The sequence below is a fragment of the Helianthus annuus genome, chromosome 9 (assembly GCF_002127325.2).
Source record: "Helianthus annuus cultivar XRQ/B chromosome 9, HanXRQr2.0-SUNRISE, whole genome shotgun sequence".
In the NCBI taxonomy this organism is placed as follows: Eukaryota; Viridiplantae; Streptophyta; class Magnoliopsida; order Asterales; family Asteraceae; genus Helianthus; species Helianthus annuus.
The window spans coordinates 51,341,200-51,360,777 of record NC_035441.2 but is presented as its reverse complement, the minus strand read 5'-3'; the positions used below and the strand labels follow the sequence as shown (position 1 = coordinate 51,360,777).

Genomic DNA, 19,578 nt, shown 5'->3' with positions numbered 1-19,578 from the left:
ACGCGGAGTATCACCGCCTGGAGGCGTGACATGACTAGAATCAAGCCACCAATCATATTGAACATGTAATTAATATCAAGTAAAATAAATGCAAACCAATCATTCAATACGATAGGTGTTCAAAACATAATTAAAGTATCAAGTGTAGCGGAAGCATAAGTATGAAAACCCAATGTATGTCATAGTTCAAATGTTTAAATGTTTTAACATGACATCCACGATCCATGCTCCACAACGACCTGCTCCTCCCTGTGCAAGCTCCATGTATCTAACGACCTGCAAGGCATGTAACAGAGGATCAACAACTAGTTGAGCGAGTTCACAGTTTATAGTTCAGTAATTGTAATAGTATAGTAGGCCTTGTATTCGTTCATTAAGTCATGTATCGTAATAGTTCATATCGCAGCCCTCTAGGCATGTATGCGAAGATTAGGGAAAGTTCTCAAGTATTCTAGACTAGGTATGTTTGTATCGCGGCCACCCTCGCATGTATGCGAAGTTTAGAGTATAGTTCGTGGCCTTCCTAGGCATGCGTGCGAAGATTAGTCATAATATCGCGGCCAACCCTGGCGTGTGTGCGAAGATCAGTAGTTCAATTTAGTACCATTAGTCTAGTTGTATCTTATCAATAACCCGTCCTCACCCGAGGACCATATAACTAAGTTCCATGTGCTAGGTAAACACAAATAAATAATCCAACCCATTCCCACCCTGGGAACCCATGCCTTGGCTGTGTAAACTCACCTTGGTTTGCTCGGTAGGATTAAGGCACGTATTCCAAGTTAGTCAATTAGTTCCAAAGGGTTGTGTATGTGCGCCGGAGTGTTGGAACCGAGAGAGAGAGCCTCGGGGAAGAGGGTTGCCGTCGACCTGAAGGAGGAGGATTATTCTCGGTGCAAGCAGGTCGGCATCTTACGTATTATGAGGAATTAGGGTTTCTAACAATTGAAATATGCTAACAATTAAAGGGAACAGGTTATGTATCTCGCTAAGAAAAGGGAATTCGGGCTCTGGTTGGGCTAATATAACAGTTGGGCCAAATCTTGGGCTTTAAAGAAATGCACAAGCGGGTTAAATGTGGGGAAATCTAATCTAGCCCAAATGTGTAACTAGACGAAGCTCTCAACATTTATTTACTCTATTACGCACATACGAACACGCCATTGCAACATACGTAATCAAGCACATATAATACGTTTAAAGGTTTCATGTTTAATTAACAAGCACACATAAATATTTAGTGATGTACGAGTGTAACCCACTAAGTCTCGCATGATCGCCATATAGGAGCAATTGAACGTAAAGATACACGTCAAAGATTGTGGAGTTTAAGTAGTGTTAACCTCAAGTATTCGGGTTGTCACATCATCCCCAAGTTGAAAGAAATTTCGTCCCGAAATTTAGCACGTAGTTACTGAGGAAGCTAGTTAAGTTGCGTGGTTTTCCTGGTTTTCCTGGGGTGTCACAGAATCCAAGCAAATCTTGATAGTACAGATACGCTTCTGCACACGGGGCCGTGCCCAGCGGACACGGGGGCGTGGTCAACTAATGCTGACAAACTGCAATTAATGAAGAAAGAGAAAGTGGATGGACACGGGGCCGTGCCCAATGGACATGGGGCCGTGTCCGGGCTTCTGTGCAGGCTATAAATAGAGGTGCTTGGTTCACTTCAAAGGCATCCCTTGGCAAACCACCTCTCTCCCACTTCACCTACACTCCACCACCATCACAACACCCACATCCACCACCATCATCCGTCATCCATCATAGAGTGTGTGTAGTAGTCTCGGGAACCAAGATTGATAGTAAGAGTTGTTGACAATCAAAGGCCATGTTTGCCTAAGTCTTTTACATCACTTGGTGAAGACAAGCATTTAGTGTAATACTTTTGTTTTTTAATCTTTTCGCACTTTTTATTTGGTTTTGTATTAATGACTTTAATAACTAGTTTCTTATGTTGAAGGTGAAACTTCCTTATCATTTGTCCGTGGTGTCTTGGCGTTATTTTATTGTCTATATAAAATAAAAGATTTACACCATTCATATCTCTACAGTCTATATAGAGATATGTTGGCTACCTGGTCGGGGGTTAAGGGAATGGTTTGGTAAGGTTCTTGCCTTGTTCAGTGTATAGATCCTGCAAGGACCTGTGTCAAGCTTACTAGGACCTCCTTCAATACCCACTGGTATTGGATGGCGGGGGTGCGAATGGCTTGATCCCCTCATATGTAAACTACTATTAATACATTAACCCGGCTACTTGGGATTGTATCCTTGCTGACTCAAACCACTTAGCCGAGGGTAACGTCCCCTTCAAAAGAGGGGCCTACCACATTACGCATTAATAACTTAATTAATTATCTTTCAATAATCCAACCCTTTAGGATTGTATCCTTGCTGACTCAAACTACTGGGTTGAGGGTAACGTCACCTTCAAAAGAGGGGTCTACTACTACAACTAAGATAATCTCTTAAAAAGAGCAAAAGTGCGGAAAACATCAAAGGTTACACTAAAGGCGAGTCGGATCCAAGTGATTCATCTTGTCTACCTGGTTTTATTTTATTTTTATTTTCAGCATCTTTAGTTTTTATTTTCATGTTTAAAACCTTTTTCTAAATTTTTGATTTGATTAGACGTTGAGGATAAACCGGTATTAAAAGTTCTTGTGTCCTTGGACGACCTTGGTATCTTACCAACGCTATACTGCGCTCACAATGGGTGCACTTGCCCATATGTGTGTTTAGTGTTAGTAGAATATCGTGTTTTATAAATTTAAAACTTGACTAAAGTGTTAAAAAGGGCTAAAAAATATACAAAAAAACCTATCACGCACTACGCACATCATTGAGCTTTAAGTTTTTGGAAGCGAGGATCTCAGCAGGTGTTTTGCTCAGATTAGGATAGTCGGACCTTGGTCTTGAAGGTGGTTCGTTCCTTGAAAAGAGCTTCTAGAACTGTCGTACCACGAGTCCGACCGGTCATTCTTTTGGAACCTATCCCCCCTGTTTTTACCTTTCGCGTTCCGCTGTTCCCTATCCTCTTAGTTCTTATGTGCTTCCTTTTTCCTGTTCGCAGCATGGCTTGTAGTTACTGTTTTCTCTTGGGTCACGTATACCTTGGCGATTCTTAAGATCTCGTCTATTGTAGAGGGTACACCGTCCCTTCCGTACAACATTCTCAGTAATTCATCGTCATTGACCCCCTGTAGAAAAGCACCACAAGCCAGGTCGTTGGTGATTCCTGGGATAGCCAGGATTTCTTTATTGAACCTTACTATGAAACTCTCCACTGTTTCGTTTTCTTGACGGCGGATGTGAAGAAGTTCCTTTCTTTCTTTTGTGTGGCGTCCCTGCTGACTGAACTGCAATTGAAACATGGATACGAGATCCTCAAAGCTGTCAATTTCCCCAACAAATAGGCCGTCCCACCAAACACACGCTGCTCTTACCAGCGTCTGAACGAACATCTTACACCAAAGAGGCATTGACGAGCATGCTACTTCCCCATCACTTTTGAACAAGTTTAAATGATCGTCCAAGTCACTTGTCCCATCATATTTACCAACCGTTTGAGGCATCTTTGGTTTCTCCTTAATCAGGGCTTCAGCAATTCTGCTTGTAAACTTTGACTTAAACGTAGCGTCTGTCGGCTTATAAGGCTTGGTGAGATCAACATCTTCCACATTTATGGGTTGTATGTGTTAATACGCCCCGTCCAGACTACTCCTCTGACCTGCTGGAGTCTGGGATGTTGTAGGGATTGGCAGAGTGCTCGCACCCTCGCTAGGCGTAAGGCGGGGTCTTGAAGTGTTTCCTCTGTTGTAAACAGGCTCCGCTATAGGCGGGGCCTGACCATATGTCTGTTGTGGGGTAGGGAATGACCACCAAGGCGGCATGAAAGCCGCGTATGGTGACTGTTGAGTATAACTCTGTGCTGTCATCTGGGGAGAATAAGCTTAATTAGGATATGACGGCATATACCCGTAAGGGGGTGAATAGTAGTAGCCCGGAAAGTAAGACTAGTTCCCAGGCGTGACTGGGGCATTCAAAACTCCTGTCAGCATGATCACCGGCTGATGGGGTGGTGTCGATAGTGCTGCTGTGAGTGCTGCCGAATACAATGGTGGCATCGAGTAGGTGAGGGACAACTGATAGTACTATGCCGTATTCATCTGCTGGGTGGCGTTTCCTTGGGCTGCAGACGTAATCACTGGCCTTGTGCCGTGACGTGTGGTTTGTGCAGGTGTGGATGATACTGGGGCAGAAGTGGCGGAGGTCACCGCAGTTGACACCGCCTATCTCTGTTGCCATGCAGTGTATGAAAGAGAGTGTTCAGACACCGACCCGTAGGTGATGGCCGGGATTTCCTGAAAACCAGGTGGGATTTCTGCTTCGAATTCTAGGTCAAAAGACCTGGTTATTGCTGGTGATGCAGGAGTTGTAGCAGCTGTAGAGATTGTCATGGACGGCGGGTGGCTGGAGGTCACCGCCGGATTTGGTGTTGTTATGGCCGTGTTCTGACCGCTTGCCATCGGGTACAAGTTGTCTGGTGCTACCGTAGGTCCCACAGATGACGCCAATGAAGAAACACTGACCTGAACGGTTAGGCTCCGGCAAATACTTCAACTCTTAGCGATCCGAACAATTGGCTGCAAAACAGAACACCATTAGGACTCGTTACAGGAATGGGGTTATTCCTGTAACCACCGTCCGGTGTGAGAATAAATCTCGGTAATTTGGGAGTAAGAAAGTATAGAGAGGGAGAAAGTTCGTAAGAGTAGAATGTCTATACCTTTAACGTTTACCTCTATGTATAGTATATGATTTGGGTTTCCTGTATGTTAGGAGTAAATCCAGTGAGTTATGGATTTGCATGATCTTCCCTGAATATTGGAGATTTAGTTGCCTAGTTTATCCATGCAAAATAGAATATTCTAGAATAAACGTGAATATAATTGATTATTTATAATAAAATAATAGGTGATGACTGGGTCGGGTCAGCCGGTCCGGGTCATACCACGTCAAAAATCAATAATAATCTACCTGAAAATGCAATCCAATCATCATCCATGGTTGCTCATCAAGAACACTGAACAGTTGTTAGTAATCTGACATCAAATCATTCATAGAGGGGTTGGGAATCTTTATATAAAATAGAACAAAACATGAAACGCAAGAACAAACCAATTATATATATTAGCTACTCATACGTTCACAACACTCGTAATGAACTGCAAATTTACAATCTAAACACTTAAAGATCATACTATACTGGAGATTATACGGCTGATATCTGTAATAACAATCATTGCTGGCACATTCACCATCGTCTTCAATCCCTTGAACAAATGAAAGGGGGTGTGGATGCACTTCAATATTGTTATATGTGCCCCCAAACTTCACATTTACAAACTTATAAACGCCTCCACTATATCGGTCATATGTTTCATACTGAAGTATTGACGGAGCACAAGTTGTATGGATAGACTGCATACAATCACGACAGTGATAGAATGGACGCTCAGGATTAAGTTCTCGCTCGCAAACTTCACAAAAATAGTCACTCTTATGGTTCTCAATGGGAAAGTAACTCAGCTTCATTGGATGCTTGTCACACTTGTTCATAGTTGTCTCCGGTATAAACAAAGCACACTTGGTGTGTAGATGAAAATCATTACAAGTATGGCAACTGAATGAAAAGTTATTCCCAGACTCAGTATATTTGCATATACGACATAGAAAACCACTTTGATAAACCCGAGAAAGGACATGATTTGGGTGAGAAGTATGAGTGATTTCTTTAGGTAAGAAGGCACACTCAACGTCAATGATGAAGTCTACGCATTCCATACAACAATAGACAAATCCATTACAAGGTAAGCTGCAAATATTACAAGAAAATACCCCAAAAAACTGACGAGGGGCTTTTGAATGGAGAATCAGGGTATGTTGTTGGTGAGCAGGGTGGTCTATCAGTTCAGCAGGTAGCCGGGAGCACCACTCGTGGAGCACAAAGTTGCAATGCTCCTCCTCCTCATTGGCACACACGTAAATTGGCCAACTCGTAATTGGTCTCACACACCCGTCACACAAAAGTTGAATCCTCTTCATTGGGTCATGATAGGATATTGGTTTTATTCTAGAAGAGGTGGGGGTTGTGATATCACCATCCACCAGAGTTAGTGGATGTTGATGACTAATATCACGTGTTTTGTAGGCACTTGATCCATCTTTCTTGAAAAACAAGTGTTTTAGTAGGCTAAAAGATGGATCGGGAAATGGTAGACGAAGAAGATTAGGATGTTCAGCATCTTCATAGTTTTTTATGATTTTACCTGTACCTGTGAGAAATAACATGTGATCGTAAATGAAAAACCACCAAAATATATAGAAAAAACTATAAGCATATTATGTACGTAGATCTACCTGGAGATGTAAGGATGGACATGAAGGGCTCGTTTCTTGATGTTGCACAATTCAGATGCGTATAGTATCTGCATTTTTCGCATTTATATATCCAAAGATACTCCTTAGAAAATGCTTGACGACATACTCTACACAGTGGGTAAAACTTGGATTCTTGCTCCTCTTTCGGAAAGGTATAAGAAAGGTCGAGTGGATGAATATGAGAGAAAAAATCATTTGTATAATGTTGGATTCGTAACTTTTTCGGTTGGAAAGCACAGTGACTATGAATGAATGGGCCAATACACTGGGGACAATGATAGAAGACCCCTTTATGTTCCATACCACATGCGTCACACTCATATAAAAGTTTTTTAGGGATGCGAACTAGGGGGTGTTCATGGCTAGGATGATAGATGATATTCTTTTGTTGCCTTTTTATAGCACATTTTACATCAACATCAAAGTCACATTGTGGACAATGATAATAAAGGTCGCCAGGCCCATAAGAACAACGACATATATTACATATCCACTGATCGTAATTCCTCTCTTCGTAATTCCTCTCTCCGAGGAAGTAAACAGGATGAACATGACAAATGTCTTTGTACTTTTCTGGAAGCTCTTCACAAAAATTATGGATAGAGTACCCACATTGACAACATGTGTAGTAATACCTATGGAACCAGTTGATTTCTTCTTCACATCGAGAACACAGACATTTGAAGTCTTGTTTTGTAAGGAATTCATCCTCGTTCGATTCCTCGTCTTCTTCTTCGCGCTCTTTTTCATGTTGCAGTTGTTCCGACCACAAATCTATAAGATTTAATGGATGTTCGTGTTCAGTAATCATTCTTTTTCTTCTTTTAAGTAATAAGTGTTTTAGAAAATGAGATGGGTATTAGGAACACAACACCAGTGGAAGGTGTGAAGGGGTGAGTTATAAAAAGGATTATACATAAAAGCTAGCATTTATAGCATAGGTTTTGCAATTGAAAAAACTTTGTGGAATGATGCAACACCATACGTTCTTATCATCATTCTCAAGTTTATGGTATCTATGCGTTACTAAAAGCTAAAAAGCGATATAAATAACTTTAAAGCTTTTACTTTGTATATAAAAATGCTGGATAGAAATGTATGACATGTTATTTAAAATAGATTTTTAGGAGTATTTATTCAACAAGTGTAAGACATAGTTCTCTAACCTAATCTTCTTATAAGTTTGTGTGTTATCATAACACATTTTGGCGGATTATAGATCCACGTCAGAAGGCACGCGGTGTTCACCACCACACAGTAGGGCAGGTGTAGGTGTGTGTGATTGAAGAGAGGGCGAGTCACGGCGTTGGGAGAAAGGGTAGAAGAAAGGTAATGAATGTTGTCTATAAATTTGGAATAAGAGGAGAGGAGATTAATTGAAAGTCGTAAAAATTAAACGCATAACACTTTAAAACGGTAATAATACCTTTCGCAATTAAAAACATTAAAATTAATTTTTAACACTTATCAATCCTGAGTGAGAAAAAAGTGCAATTACATGTTGCCTACGTGCATGGGCGAAGGATAGTAGGGGTGGGAGGGGGCGGCCGACCCCCCGAACTTTTCGCTCAGTAGTGGAGAATATGTAGTTTTCGTATAGATATTTTTGGGTATATACGTTTTTGACCCTCCGGTTTAATAGAAATCTTTGGGTATATACGTTTTCGACCCCCGTTAGGAAATCTCAAGCTTCGCCACTGCCTACGTGACAACACTTTTTCCTCACCCAAGTCTCCAACCAAACCCTCGCAAGTAACACAACCTAAACAAGTATTTGTTTTTATTTCTTGGATTACCGATACTAATTAAAGCAAGTTTTTTTTAACAACATATTTCTTCTAACACCTTAATTCCACATTAACTCTACACTTGCAAATATTTAAACTTACCATATCACATTTTAACACCTTAATTAGACCACTTGGTCATAGATTATTTAAAGCAAGGTATATATGCTTTTGCTTTGTGTGTAAACTCCCGCCTCTCCCTCTTTTATATATTATAGATTATAAGTAAATTATAAAATTTAAAGCAAGGTACTTATGCTTTTGCTTTTCTTTGTAATGTATTATATATAAATTATAGTATTTAAAGCAAGGTGCTTATGCTTTTGCTTTTATTTATAATGTTTAATTAGAAAAAAGAAGCATGATTCAAGTCATGGCAAAGAATGTCGTGAAAATATGAGATTGCCTTAATGCTTTCTTCTTGTATACTACTCATTAATCCTTTTCTTTATAGTTATTCAAAGAAAAGAAATGCTTATTCTTTATAAAATGTATCCAATTTCTCTTTTGCAAATAGATGTTTATTGTAAATGATCCCGGAGTATGTTAACAGATATTGATGTTTAAACATCACATAATCAAACATTCACAAGAACAAGACAACGGTTAACTCCATCTTTCAAAAAATAAAATAACACTATAAGATAACATTGAAGTAAATTAGAAAATGTATATATTAGCTTAAAGATACAATAATTTAAACCTCAGAATAGGTTGAAATCTAACAAATCCTAAAGAAAAAAAGACCATATTATCCTCTCAACTAATGTTATGCTCTAACGTTTCCCCTTAGTTGTTAAACATCAGTATCAACAACATTTGGGGTGCAAAAAAAAACCTTTGGAACTAATAATTAAAACAAATAATAGAAAAAACATACTTTAAACTAATACCAAATTTGTCGCAACCCCCGACCCCTACCTCGGGAGCGGGAGCCGCGAACCAGTCAAGTGATATCGGTGTTATTAATTTGGCAGCGGAAATGAGACATCAGGATCATAGTTAGGAAATAAATTTCAGAGTTTCAAAACACCAAACTTTTATATTAAACAAATGGGATAAAACCCATATTTCATTCATAATATCTTTATCTTTGTAGGGATAAATATTTTTAAAACGCGTTTCAGGTAAGTTAATGTGAAAGCTATTAGAAGCCAGCTATGAAGCACTGAAGGCTTAAAGAAATTGGCTATAAAGTTACCTAAATAAAAGTTTATGTGTCCCTATTTGCTGAACACATAAACTTTTATTTAGGTAACTTTATAGCCAATTTCTTTAAGCCTTCAGTGCTCCATAGCTGGCTTCTAATAGTTTTCACATTAACTTACCTGAAACGCGTTTTAAAAATATTTATCAGCAAGAAATACTGGCGAGTACATTTCAGTTTATAAAAATAAACTTTTATAACTTTACAGTATCAAGAGCGATTACAATGTTTATATCTACCCAATTACTCATTCAGTATTTGTCACGTTGGCAGTTACAATGACCGTTGTCATACTACTATTGGCTAACTCTTTGTCCAATAGTAACACTTGATTAGTAGTGTATACAAAACCCCACATACCGGTAGTAATTGTAGAATACAAAGACTTAATCACTGTAAGTATAACCGAAAACATTTAGGGTTTTTGCAAAGCATTTTAAATATGATAGCTCACAATTTGCTCCCTGCAGGATTTATTTATCTTGATAGAGCTTCCATTTGTCGTCTCCACCAAACAGTCTTGTTGAAGTTTAGTTAATGGTTGATTGAGAAGTTTGCAAAATAAAGTATTGATAAAACTTTGGTTTACACCAGAGTCAAATAATACTTTAGCATAAACATCATTAACTAAAAACGTACAGACAATCACATCCGGAATCATCTTGGCTTCTTCAGCAGTCAGAACAAATACTGTGGCATTCTTCTTGGGTCCTTCTGTTGTCTTTGCCTTGTTAGTTGTCGCTAGAGCTGGTTTCAGACAGTTCGGTTTAATATGACCAGCTTCTCTATAGTTGTAGCATATTCTAATGTTAGCTTTCTTCCTGCAGTCTTCTTCCTTATGTCTAGATATTTTGCAGAAGTTGCAGTATATCGTGCATTTCCCTGAGTGTTTCCTCTTACAATACTTGCAGTTGGGTGAAGAGGAAGAACCTATTCCTTTTCCATGATAGGAATTACCATAACGTAGTTCCTGGGTAATCTTTTGAGCTAGGTTCTTTTTCTGGTTTTCTTCTTGTGTACGTACCAATTCATCTGTCAGGGTGTTAGCAAGTTCCACTGCTTCTTCTATGGATTGTGGTCTAGCTGCCTTGACTACATGTCTGATCTCACTGATTAATACCCAGATGTAACGGGAGATTAACACCGATTTTGGTGAGGCTAGTGTTGGTACTATCCTAGCATATTCAAAGAATATGGTAGTATAGTCCCTACAATCTACCCCAATCATTCTATGGTTTAGGAACTTATTGGCAATCTGCTCTTTTACATGAGGAGGACAGAACTTTCTTTCAACTATCTCCTTAAAGTTGTTCCATTCCATGTTATAAACCCTGTCACTTCCTCTGGACTGAAGAATGGTATTCCACCACTCTAAAGCTGCATTCTTAAAGAGATTAGAAGCAAACATGATCTTATATTCATCTGCACATTTACTTATCTTTAATACTGCTTCTGTCTTGTCTATCCAGCGCAAGGCTGAAATGGCTCCTTCATTGCATGAGAATTCTATCGGTTTACAGGCTAAGAATTGTTTATAAGAACAAGTGAACAACCATATGAGATGGTTCTTCTTCTTTTTTTTGGTATTGGAGCTTGAATAAGTGGTCCGTGATTTCCATTCACACTGTGAATTGGTTCAGTGGGTGCACGTTTACTACCTATTAATGAATTATTTTCTGCCTTTTTAATAGTGTTGATAATATATGGCATGGCATCTATGATTCCTTGAGCTACTATGTGTTCGATGGCACTTCTATCCACTTGGTTCCCATTATTATTGTTATTCTGGATTTCTTGATTTACTTCGTTTGACATCTGAATTGTGAAAATTATCAGGCATTAATATCACAGAATTAAACAAACAAATACTCAAGCATATTTAACCAAAAACGTCGATCATGGCGACTTTACTCTTTTCATACATGCATCTATTACAAGCTATGACTGAAATTTAAAAATTAGTAACTATGCATTGATGTATAGGTGGTATATATATTACTTTTTCTTAGTTTATATATATATATATATATATATATATATATATATGGGAAGGATATATAGAAAACTTATTTGTGTTAAGAAAACCTAGGAAACCCAATCTATAACCATTGATCAAGATCATCCAATGGCTCATAAATTTTGAATCCTTTTTTAATTAAATTAAATAGAATGATGAGGTCAACAAAAGTACTTGAAGGGCATATAGGTAAAATCAACTATAATATTAGTACATTATATATATTATATTAATAGTGATTTGACATGCATGAAAGGAGATGAAAGAAGGCACACGAATATCAATGAGAAGTAATCATAACCCTAACCTCATTTCAAACATTTCAAAAGTTTCAACCAAAATTCATCTCGTTCTCTCTCAAAAACATTCCATCTTCCCAAAACCCACCGGAGAATATAATATGACCGGAGAAGAAAGTCTCGATGGAGAAGAATAAAAAGGTAATCGTAAAACAAAATAAAAAGAAGGTGCGACGGTGAATCGAAATCCCTAGATATGAGATCAACATTTCAGTTGTTATCGTCCGGTAAAAGTCGCCGGAAATGGAAGAAAGCAAGAACCAAGTGCAGAAGCAAGTAAGTTTCATTCGGTTTTTTATCAGTAGGTGTTTTGATCGGTGATGATTTTTGTTTTTTTTCCGATCGGTAGGTGTTTTGATCGGATAAATGTTGGGTTTTCTATTTTTGTCCGATCGATCGGTGTTTTGGTCTGATCGGTGTGTGGTTTGATCAGTGGTGATTTTTGTTTTGAATGAGACTAGAAAGTGTTAATGTTGGTTTTTATGTTTTTTTTCCAATCGGTAGGTGTTTTTTGGTAGAAACTGTCTCGGGTTAATGTTGGTTGAATGAGACTAGGAAGTGTTAGTTATTTTGAGCAGAAACTGTCTCGGATTATTTATGATTATTATTTTTTTGGATTGCCAACTTGCCAACTGCACGTTAAAACTATTGATTTGTAACAATAATTTGGTGGTTCGGTCGTGTATGGGATTGATTTGTAACAATAATTTGGTGGTTCAGCCGTGTATGGGTAGGTTAAAGTTACGTGGCGGGAACAACGGCGAGTTCAAGAGGTAGGTGTTTTATCAAAATTAGGTAACATGTGTTAAACCTACCTTGTTTTTATCGAAAACAAATTAGGTAAACCTGACTTATTAGGGTTCGATGTGTTAAACATCTGTAAACATATTATCGTAACATGTGTTAAACCCATCTTATTTTTATCAAATTAGGTAGCATGTGTTAAACCTGTCTTATATTTTTATCAAAAGCATATTAGGTAACATGTGTTAGACCTGCCTTGTTTTTTTGTCAAAAACAAACTAGGTAAACCTCTGCTATTAGGGTACAAGTCTAAGGGCTCAAAAGCATATAAATATATTAGTGTAACATGTGTTAAACCTGTCTGATATTAGGGTACAAGTCAACGGACTCAAAAGCATATAAACATATTAGCGTAACATGTGTTAAACCTTCTTATTAAGGTACCATGTGTTAAACCTCCCTGATTAGGTAAACATATTAGTGTAACACGTGTTAAACCTGTCTCATTTTTATCAAATGATGTAACATGTCTTAAACCTGTCTTATTACTATGTGTTAAACCTCTCCTATTAGGTAAACATGTTAGTGTAACATGTGTTACACCTGTCTTATTTTTATCAAATTATGTAACATGTGTTAAACCTGTATTATTTTTATCAGATTAGTTAACATGTGTTAAGCTCTCATATTTTTTTCCAAGTTATCTAACAAGTGTTAAACTTGTCTTGTTTTTATAAAAATAGGTAACATATGTTAAACCTGACTTTATTTTATCAAAAACATATTAGGTAACCTGTTTTATTTTTATGAAATTAAGTAACATGTGTTAAACTTGTTTTATTTGCAGCAACAAAGAGAGTAACAAGATCGCAAACTGGTAAGATACCGAAAAAGCGAAAGAAAGTAGACGAAGAAACGGACGATGAATGGGATGAAGAAAGAGAAGAAGCTGAAGGGGAGGTCGTGTGTAGGTTGAGGAAAAAGTCGAAGCGTGATAATTGGCCAGGGATTAGAACGAGATTATCACCAATCCAACTGGCCCGATGCATTAAGGTGTTGTCGTTCGAACAAAGAATGGCAGTAAAAGAAATGGGATTTGGTTTTTGTAACTATCGTAGTCACCACGAACTTTGTTTATTTTAAATTATGGCCATAATCCAAAATACAATATGACCATTCTGGTCTTCTCTGTAATATGTTGTAACTATTGTAGTCACCACGAATTTTGTTTATTTTAAACAGTTATGGTGGGAAATGTATTTGGTTACCACTTATCAGTTAACATGTGTTATTAGTTAACATGTTTTATTCATTACCAATTGTAAGAAAAGTAGTAGACGAGCATTGGGTGGTGAACACACTGTTTCAATTGTAACATGTGATACTCATTAACAAGTGTAATTTGTGTTACACAGGATGAAGTAGAAAACAAGGTACATACCTTTACTGTTACTTGAAAACAATAAGCAATTGTAACATGTGTTACACATCTTACGTAAGTATATGCATTACATGGTGGAACATGTAAAGTAACATGTGTTACATACGATGTAGTGAATAAAAAACAAGGCACATATATAGTGAATAACATACATATAGATGTAACACGAGTATATGCACCACAAAGGCATACGCATGTTACATGTATGTATGAAACACACTTGGTATATATAAAACACTTAGTATATGTAACGTGTATACATCCAAACATACTAGTACATGTGATTTGTAACACACGTTACAAAAGTATATGCAACACATGGGCATCATTTTCATCTAATATGATCGAAGTAATCACATAAAAGTAGTGTGTAACACAAGTAATACATGATGGTTTGATTGGTAACCGAATTGGTTACAGGGGTGCACCCTTTTAAAAAAAACAAAAACAGGTCGTTAAACATAAAACATGGTGAAGGTAACATACAAAAGTGGTATCATACACAAGAATATACATATCTAGTAAAACAAGTTATGGGCAACCATGCCATTGTCAAATTACAACCAAAATACATGTTGAAACACGAGCGGGATATTGTTTATGTTTCACATGAAACGTACATACGTTAAACTAAGTAACGAAGAACATACTGAGCTTCACCAATCAACTTCCAAAAAGTAGCTTACCTAAACAAAAACAACCATTGGAAAATGCGTGTTACACACGTAACACATGTTACAACTACCTATTGTTTTGAAGTAACAATGAAAAGAGATATATTTACTGTTACTTCAAAACAATAAACAATTGTAACATGTGTTACACATCTTAGGAAATATTGTAATATAAGAGCTACATGTGTAACACATGTTACAACTGCCTATTGTTTTGAAGTAACAATGAAGCAATCTTTTTTCACAACATTATGCAGATACATGTAAGAATGCCTATTGCTACTTCAAAACAATAGATAATTCTAACATCTTTAACACATCTTAGAAGGCCCACATGTAAAGGTGTAAGAAATGTAAAAAATGCAGATCTGTAACACATGTTACAAATGCTTATTGTTTTGAAGTAACAGTAAAGATATCTTTTTTCACAACCATTTATCTTAATAGTTAGATGTGTAACACATGTAATACGCCTAACATTTTTTAGGAGACATTGTAAGACAAGAGCTACATATGTAACACATGTTACAACTGCCTAGTGTTTTGAAATAAGAATAAATGAATCTTTTTAAAATGCCTATCGTTACTTCAAAACAATGGACAATTTTAACATGTGTAACACATCTTAGAGGGTGGGCGGTTAGCACAAAATCATGTTACATGTCGGGGGCAACACATGTAACAAGTGTCAGAACTCAAAATAAAATGCATATTCTTATCCGAACCCTTATCATTATCCAGATACATGTCACAATGCCTGTTGTTATTTGAAAAAGATAGACAATTTTAAGATGTGTAACACATGTTACAACTACCTATTGTTTTGAAGTAACAATGAAAAAAGATATCTTTACTGTTACTTCAAAACAATAAGCAATTGTAGCATGTGTTACACATATTAGGAAAGATTGTAATATAAGAGCTACATGTGTAACACATGTTACAACTGCCTATTCTTATTTGGAAAACTTTGTCATAAGGGCTACATTTTGTAACACATGTTACATGTGTAATGTGTACGTGTTACGTTGATCAATGCATATGAGACTTGTAAACAATGCATATTTTTTTTAAAATACAAACGTAAAAGTTATTTTTATTGCAGTGCTAACACGTTTATTGGAGTGCTAACACATGTTACAATGTTACGAATGAATATTTTTCAAAAATATTTATGGTTTCATGCTGCCAAAAAGGTTAAAGATAACCTTCATGAACATCAGGTCCGGTTAGCGGGAATTTCCCTCTGTCGTTAGCTCGTGCGCGTAGCGGTGATTCCTCGTCATACTCATCACTCCACATATCTGAAAATCGAGTTTACACCGGTAATTAGAAAAACAAGAATAATGTATTTTTTTAGAATAAAAAAAGCTTTTAAATCTAAATGTTAAAACCTTCTTCATTTGGTGAAAACATCTGAAAGTGAGACTGTTGAAGTTCTACCTCTGGCTGCATGTTCTTATCTCTAATATGTCCAACACCTGATTATACAATAAATCATAAACTTGTATAGTAATGGGTTTCAAACACCAACAAAACAAAAAGAAAATACAAATTGGTTGCTTGGGTGTGCAAGATATTAAAAAATGTGAAAAAACTTCAAATAAGTTAAACAAAAGGATCCAAAATAAATCATCTAATCCGCAACACCAACAAACATGTAAATGGCAGGGTGTTCATGATTGACTCATAAAAAATGAAGAACAGGAATCAAAAGAAGATGATTACCAAGAAAAGAAGATGAATGACTCCTAAAAAAAGAAGAACAAGAACAACAAAAAAAAAAAAAAACATGATTGTCTTCTAAAAAAAAAGAGAACCAATTTTTGATTCATTCACATACCTGAAGAACCTGATGCCTGCTGGAAGTAAACCGACGGTGATTCATCGCCGATGAAGTTGTTCCGGAATACATGGCTAGGAGAATGAGCCTGAAAATCGGCCATGAAAGATGGAAGAAAGCAATGGAGTTAGGGGTTTTGAAGAAGAAAAGAATGGAGGATGAAGAAGGAAGAAAGAAATGGAAGTTCTGTATATATTTTTTGGTTTAAAAAGGTGATGAGTTGATGGGTAATAAATGTGACTTGATGGGATGGGGAAGAGGGTGAAGTGATGGCTTGAACAAATGACCAATTTGCCCTTTTAACATGTGTTTTAAAAATATGATGTGGATCAATCTTGTCCACACAATTCAGGTTTCCCAAGTTTTATAGATTAAATGGGTTTTCCATAGATACTTACATTATATATATATATATATATGTATGTATATATATATATTTATATATGTGTGTGTGTATATAGGGTGGGAGTTGGCTACAAAGTCCATTTTTCCAACAAAGTGTACAAAGTCATAAAACACCACAATTTCAGCCATAAAATACACTCAATCTCCACAAATAACAAAGTGAAGATTACTAAAACGTCATATTTGTGGGTTTTGTGTTGTGTTTTGGATGATAAGGCTTTAATTTTCGAATGACTAACATTAGTGTGTTTTATGATGATCATCATGTTGTGTTTTATATTAATCGTTCTACGATGGTGTGTTTGAAGTTTTTAAGGAATATTAAGGTTCGGATATTGTGTTTTAGTGATCTTCACTCTGTTATTTGTGGGTTTTGAGTGTGTTTTATGGTTAAAATTGTGGTGTTTTCTAACTTTGTACACTTTGTAGGAAAAATGGACTTTGTATCCGAACCTCACCCTATATATATATATATATAGGATTAGGTTCAAATGTGAACAACTTCTTCAAAGTGAACTGTGTGAACTGATCTGGGCCTTGATTTTTATGATCTTGAGATTTAAATGAGTGGCATGATGGTAATTATGTGGTTAATTTTTTCCATTTAATTAAACATAAAAAAGGGTATATGTGTATAAATCATGTTCTCTCTCACAAATCAAGTAATCAACATATAACCTTATCCTCTTCATTTTGTCAAAACCCTACCCTGAAAACTCCCAGCCGACACCCCTGCTCTCTCCCCCGTTCTCTTCTCCGGCTCCGGCAACCGGAGCAACGCCGGGCACCTTCATCACCTCGATATCCGGCCGCACCCCCACACACCCAAACCACCACTGATTGATCCATTTTTTGTCTCTCCATCTAGATGATGAAACAGAGTGCTGCCGATGATGAAGTAAACGCCGAAATCAGGCTTCGATTGTGGTTTATCAGATCCGAATCGAAGAAAAAATGGATCGTTTTCCAGATCCACCAATATGTTGTTGACACCGGAGGTGCTGAAGCTTGAAATTATTAGATCTGTAAGAATTTGAAACTCTCTTAAACCTATACGTATAGTAGAATCTATGATTCTCTGTGTGTGACGTCATTGCTGGTGGAAATATAAATAATATTTAAAGTTAACGCTTATTGAGATTTGAGAGAGACCGGTTAAGAATTATAAAATCCAAAAAATCGGAATGTGTAGTTTGTTGATATGCATGATTGTTGGTGCATATGTATGTCGACTTCGTCTTGTATCGAGTCTTGTAATAGGTTTGATAGATCAGGACACGTAATACGAAAGAAACGGGAAATTGAGCTGAACCAGCAGGTTCACACGAAGTGGCTGCCCTATATATGTGTCTTGAGATTTCATTTGTAAGATTCTGATTCCGATAGCGAAGCTCTGCTGAAGGTTCGCCAAGGCTGTAATACGTTGTTATATCAATACAATCGACAGTTAAACTACTTGTAAGTGTAAATCAAGCTGAATGAAGATCAAGTCAATGAATTCCGCCTCTGATTTGGTCCAGAACTCTTCTGATTGTCTCGTTTGATCGATTCAACGATCCTAACAAGTGGTATCAGAGCTCAGGAGGAAGAGTTCTTATCATTTCAGCTTGTTTTCACCAAAACTTCTGATTTCTACTCATTTCTTCTTACTTTTTACAATTTTTCATCAAAATCAGAAGGTTTTCACGGATAAAATGACCTGATTTTCACATATAACACGTAAAACACTATTTTTAATCAATCCTTGAAAAAATCAGACCTAAAATCAATCTAAATCTTGATAAAATTGTCCAGACCGCATGAAAATTTGATCAGTTCGTTCAAGAATGTATCAGGTCGCGTGAAAATACTTCCAGTTCACACGAAGCAGAACCAGGTCGGGTGAAAGTTGATCAGTTCGCACGAGTTGACTTTACCAGGTCGCTTGGAAAGTTCATCACTTCGCATGGTTTGGAATCAAACCAGTTCGCACAGTTTGGAATTAAATCAGTTCACACGAGTTGACTTACATCAGTTCGCACGAGTTGACTTACATCAGTTCGCACGAGTTGACTTACTTCAATTCGCACGAGTTGTTCAGGTCGCATCAAACCCAGATCGCACTAAAATCAGATCGAGTGAATTCCAGTTCATACAGAGTGTCAGATCGTGTGAGTTGTCTAGCTAGTTTAAACCTCAGTTCGTTTGAAATTCTGACTTTATGAATTTTTAAAACCGAAACATGGAAAACGAATTCTACAACGCATTTACTACACCGATCACTATGGCTCAGAACGTGAACTTAGAAAATGAAATGGGTACCATACAAAAACCGCCTAAGCTCATGAGTATCGAGGAGTATAATGGTTGGGAGGAACGCTTTGAAAATTGGGTTCAAGCAAATCACTTAGACGCGTGGGAATGTGTTGAAGAACGGTACGTTAGACCGATTGATGAATACGGAGAGATTGTGGCTATTAAAGATTTATATGACAAAGAAAGAAAGAAATACAAAAGTGAAAAGATGATGATCAGTATTTTGCAACAAGCCATTAAGGAAGACATCTTGATCTTATTGCAACACAACAGAACTGCTCACTCAATGTGGAAAGCACTAAAAATGAAGTTTGTTGGAAGTCAAGATATGATCAAGAACAAAAAATCGTTTTTAAAGAAAGAATTTGATCTATTTCATGGGTTAAAAACTGAAAACACCAAAATGATTATAGAAAGAT

General features: G+C 37.0%; 2 protein-coding genes across 2 annotated transcripts; both read right to left on the bottom strand.

The window, feature by feature from the left end:
* Window positions 1-5,169: 5,169 nt before the first annotated feature.
* Window positions 5,170-7,337, bottom strand: LOC110877558. The gene is made up of 2 exons (XM_022125712.2): window positions 6,427-7,337; window positions 5,170-6,341 (listed from the first exon to the last, which is right to left on the bottom strand). The coding sequence occupies exons 1-2, from the start codon at window positions 7,256-7,258 to the stop codon at window positions 5,197-5,199; spliced, it is 1,977 nt and encodes a 658-aa protein (XP_021981404.1). The 5' UTR covers window positions 7,259-7,337; the 3' UTR covers window positions 5,170-5,196.
* A 7,122-nt stretch (window positions 7,338-14,459) lies between these two features.
* Window positions 14,460-16,628, bottom strand: LOC110874284. The gene is made up of 4 exons (XM_022123056.2): window positions 16,460-16,628; window positions 16,011-16,097; window positions 15,825-15,920; window positions 14,460-14,628 (listed from the first exon to the last, which is right to left on the bottom strand). The coding sequence occupies exons 1-4, from the start codon at window positions 16,560-16,562 to the stop codon at window positions 14,606-14,608; spliced, it is 309 nt and encodes a 102-aa protein (XP_021978748.1). The 5' UTR covers window positions 16,563-16,628; the 3' UTR covers window positions 14,460-14,605.
* Window positions 16,629-19,578: the final 2,950 nt, after the last annotated feature.